The sequence below is a fragment of the Athene cunicularia genome (assembly GCF_003259725.1).
Source record: "Athene cunicularia isolate RWA chromosome 21 unlocalized genomic scaffold, athCun1 chr21_part1, whole genome shotgun sequence".
NCBI lineage: Eukaryota > Metazoa > Chordata > Aves > Strigiformes > Strigidae > Athene > Athene cunicularia.
Window position 1 is genome coordinate 2872633 of NW_020799127.1, and position 3491 is coordinate 2876123.

Here is a 3491-nt window from a genome sequence, read left to right on the forward strand (position 1 = left end):
CAGGGGAAAAAAAAAAAAAAGAAGCTGGAGGGGGGCGGGGGGGGCGCCCGGCTTAAGGCCCGCATGTCCCTGCCGGGCCTTGGCACCGGCCCCGCCGTTTCCGAAGAGGCGGACAGCCTGCGGCGGGTTGCAGGGCACCTGCGTTCCTGGCGGATTCATCTTCGGATCGCCGGGAGGAGGTTGCTTGTCCTCAAATTTAGGGACTCTGTCTAACGGCAGCCTGGCGGAAGCTAGAGGAAGGGCTGCCTTTGCACTGTGAAATCTAAATAGAAGGCAGCATTTGTTGTAAAAAACTCTGATTTCCTCAGATTTTTCCTGAGGATTTTAATTTCTTCAGTCTTACTATACTGGTGTGCTCACTACTGGTTTTCCTTGCTTTCATCAGCAGAGTATAATGAAGCATCATGTCGAGGAATACACTGCCTTGTCCTATAAAGAAAACTAAAAATACATGGAGAAACATCACAGCACAAATTCTAAATACCACTGGGGAACTACTCTCTGAAAGAACATGAACAGAGTTTGTATTTTCTCTCTTTCAGGTAAACCTTCCAGTATACACAGATCAAGAGCCCGGTTCACACGCTCTTGCTCTCTTCCTAAAACCTGACAGTTTTAGGAAGTTTGAGAAAGAATTGTTCCCTCCAGCCAGTATCTCTTGACTTGAGCTTCAGTGGGTGTAATGGAGACATCCCAAAATTAAGTAGGAGTTTATAGAGCTCCTGTGATTTCAACATGAGGGCAGCCCTTACCTCCAGCAAGGTGTCCCCGATCAGCTCCTGCCTCATACTGCTGCTCTGCAGATGCGGCTCTGCCGTGCCCACTGAAGGGATGTTGAACCCCCTCACCGAGACCTTGATCTCTGCCTGGATTTCCAGAGTTTTCCTCTAACTCCTCCCTCCAGCTCATGATGTACCTAACTTGTACTTTTTAGCTACATAAAATAAAGTTGTGCTTTGGAGTTTATCAAATGGACACTACAAAGATCTTGACTAATTCACAAGAGTTCTTTAATCCAAATCATTCCACAGACATTATTTACATAGAAGTAAATCATCTGGTAATGAAATACAAGGAATCAATCAAATGGTGTTTTAAAAGAAAAGGGACTGAAACACAGCATGTCGAAAATGTTGAAATTGTAAAGACTGAACTGTCAATAGTCTCAGGAGGACAAAGACCAGTGTTCAGACAGAATTTGAAGCTCATTAATATCAAAATTGGTATTTTACACATTAAAGGGTATCACATTTTTGTCAACAAGTACCATCTGAGGCTTGGGAGCCTAAACAGAGACCTGGGTGGGAGAAACATAAAGAGGGAAAGTTGTTTTTACAGGTGTTTTATGAATTTGACAATTCTGTCCAGTCCCCTTTTCCCAGCTGGAAATGACAAACCATGATAATCAAAAAAGCCTATGATTGCATGGAATCCATCCTCGAGGTGGTACCAGGTCACTCGAACACCGTTGTCCTCCAATCTCTTCTTGTAGAGCAAGCCGTCGTCCCTCAGCACGTCATACTCGCAGGTCAAGATGAAGGACTCGGGCAGCTGCTGAATAAGAGCATCTTCAGCTAACAGCGGGCACAGGTTGGGCTCACAGAGTCTTTTCACTTTCTCAAAAACTTCAGCCTTGAATTCATGGGGCTTGTGTGGTTTGTAGCCTCTGGCCTTAAATTTTTCGGGGATGTTATCTGGACTCACCCACTTCCTGTATTTCAGCCTCATATCTGGAGGAATATGAGAGCCCTCCAAGACCTCTTGCATATGCAATGCATCCCCATTTAGGTACTGCAAAGCGAAGAAAGCGGCATGCTTTCGGATTAAGAGAGGGACTCCCTGATTCTGCTGATAGGATGGTAAATTGAAGTCCACTGCCTGCAGACCTGGGTAGATCAAGATCTGAGCACGCAGTTTGGGGAGGTCTGAGCCACCTGCAAGGGTCTGGCTAACAGCAGCTGCTAGATTGCCCCCAGCACTGTCCCCGCAGACAATTATACGGGCAGGATCCACCCCGTAGTGCTCTATATTCTTCATAAAGTGTATGGTGGCATTAAGACAGTCTTCGTACGCAGCGGGGTATTTGTGTTCAGGGGCTAAACGGTACCTAGTACACAGAAGAGACAACAAAAGAGAAGGAAAGGTCATAACTGTAAATACAAATTTCCTACAGCACTATGGCTTTCCCTGTGTTGTTTGGAGTATTCTTCCTTCAGCAAAAAACCCAGTGGCATTATCTGCTAAACAGGTAACTGTCCAGCAAGTGATCACATAGAAATGATAGCCAGTAGGATGAAGTAGCATAGTTGGGATCTTCAGACACAGCACTGATCAGAACTTAAGTGATACAAGTTAATTTTACTCTTCTGGTGTAGACTGCATCTGGTTTGTCAATGACATAATTTAATCAGTCCGCATCTCGCCTTTACTTAGGATATTTCCTCTCGATAACAGATTTATTTTTCATTTTTGCATTGTTTATTTAATTAACTGGGACAGAGTTATATTTTTTGGTATTAATAAAATTATTTTTGGTACTATTGGTATTACTATGACTCTGTTCTAAAGCTCCTTAAAGTTTACAGGGTGATTACATCTACTTAAACAGCTAAATGAATCGCCACCTTCCAAGTTTGTTTATTAGTCAGTTCTCAACACGTTAGAAAACTCTTCTGGAGAGAGCATTCCTTCTTTTTGTGTTGTGCCAGCAGATCTCTGTGTTGGGAGATACATGAACCTTACTTTGGGGTCTGTTTGCACTCTTCCTGCATTAGCAGATTGCGGGGGCTGGAGAAATGAAAATAGTGCCCTTGAAATTCTGTCTGACCATCTGGGATCCTGGGGAAGTGGTTTACTGAGGAGGAGTGTTCCCACAAGACGTGCAACACTGGTGCCGAGAAGTGCAAAGAAGCAAAAAAGACTTCCATAGGGTAGCAGACAGAACTCACCCAACAGACACAACCACCGACTCGCTCTCTCTGGCAATGTACCGGCAGATGTTTTCATGGGAATCTGCAAAAAGTTGCGGGGCGGTTAGCTCGCTGCCCGCTCCGCTTCCAGATGCAGGAGCCGAGGAAGGTGGAAGCCTCCTCTTCCCGCCCGCCCCTCTCCCCCTCAGCGCGGCCGGCGGCCGCCGTTCGCCCGCAGCGCGGAGCTGGCCCAAGATGACGGGAAATCTCAGCCGCGGTGCAGACCTTCCCGCAGGTCTCGGGGCAGAGTTATTCCCCCCGCCTCCCGGCGGTAACAGCGGCCGCGCACAGCGTGGCGGGGGGGAACCGGCCCGGCCCGCCTTACCGATGCTGCAGTACAGCCAGCCGCCGCCGTGGAAGAAGATGGCGCCCGCCCGCAGGCCGGCAGAGGGGGCGCGGGGCCGGTAGACCCTCACCGGCACCCCGGCGAACCGCGCGTCCTGCAGCGAGAGCTGCGGGTCCGGCCCCAGCTTCCTCCCGGACTGCAAGTAGCGGGTGAAGGCGATCTGGGTGCACAGCCCC

The 3491-nt window shown here is 48.2% G+C and overlaps 2 protein-coding genes across 4 annotated transcripts in view; one reads left to right on the top strand and one right to left on the bottom strand.

The window, feature by feature from the left end:
• Positions 1-889, top strand: part of LRRC38 (leucine rich repeat containing 38) — a 47899-nt gene extending 47010 nt beyond the window's left edge. The window contains exon 4 of the transcript XR_003399870.1: positions 543-889. The gene's annotated coding sequence lies outside the window, so the exon portion shown is untranslated. The remainder of the gene's footprint in view (positions 1-542) is intronic.
• The window catches only part of LOC113487884 (arylacetamide deacetylase-like 4), a 16751-nt gene that overhangs the window by 4019 nt on the left and 9241 nt on the right, over positions 1-3491 (bottom strand). For 2 of the 3 annotated variants that reach the window (XM_026862807.1, XM_026862808.1), the window contains exon 4: positions 1672-2107. The exons of the other annotated variant lie outside the window; for it this stretch is intronic. In XM_026862807.1, coding sequence (XP_026718608.1) covers positions 1672-2107 — 436 coding nt within the window. The remainder of the gene's footprint in view (positions 1-1671; positions 2108-3491) is intronic. 3 annotated transcript variants of the gene reach the window in all.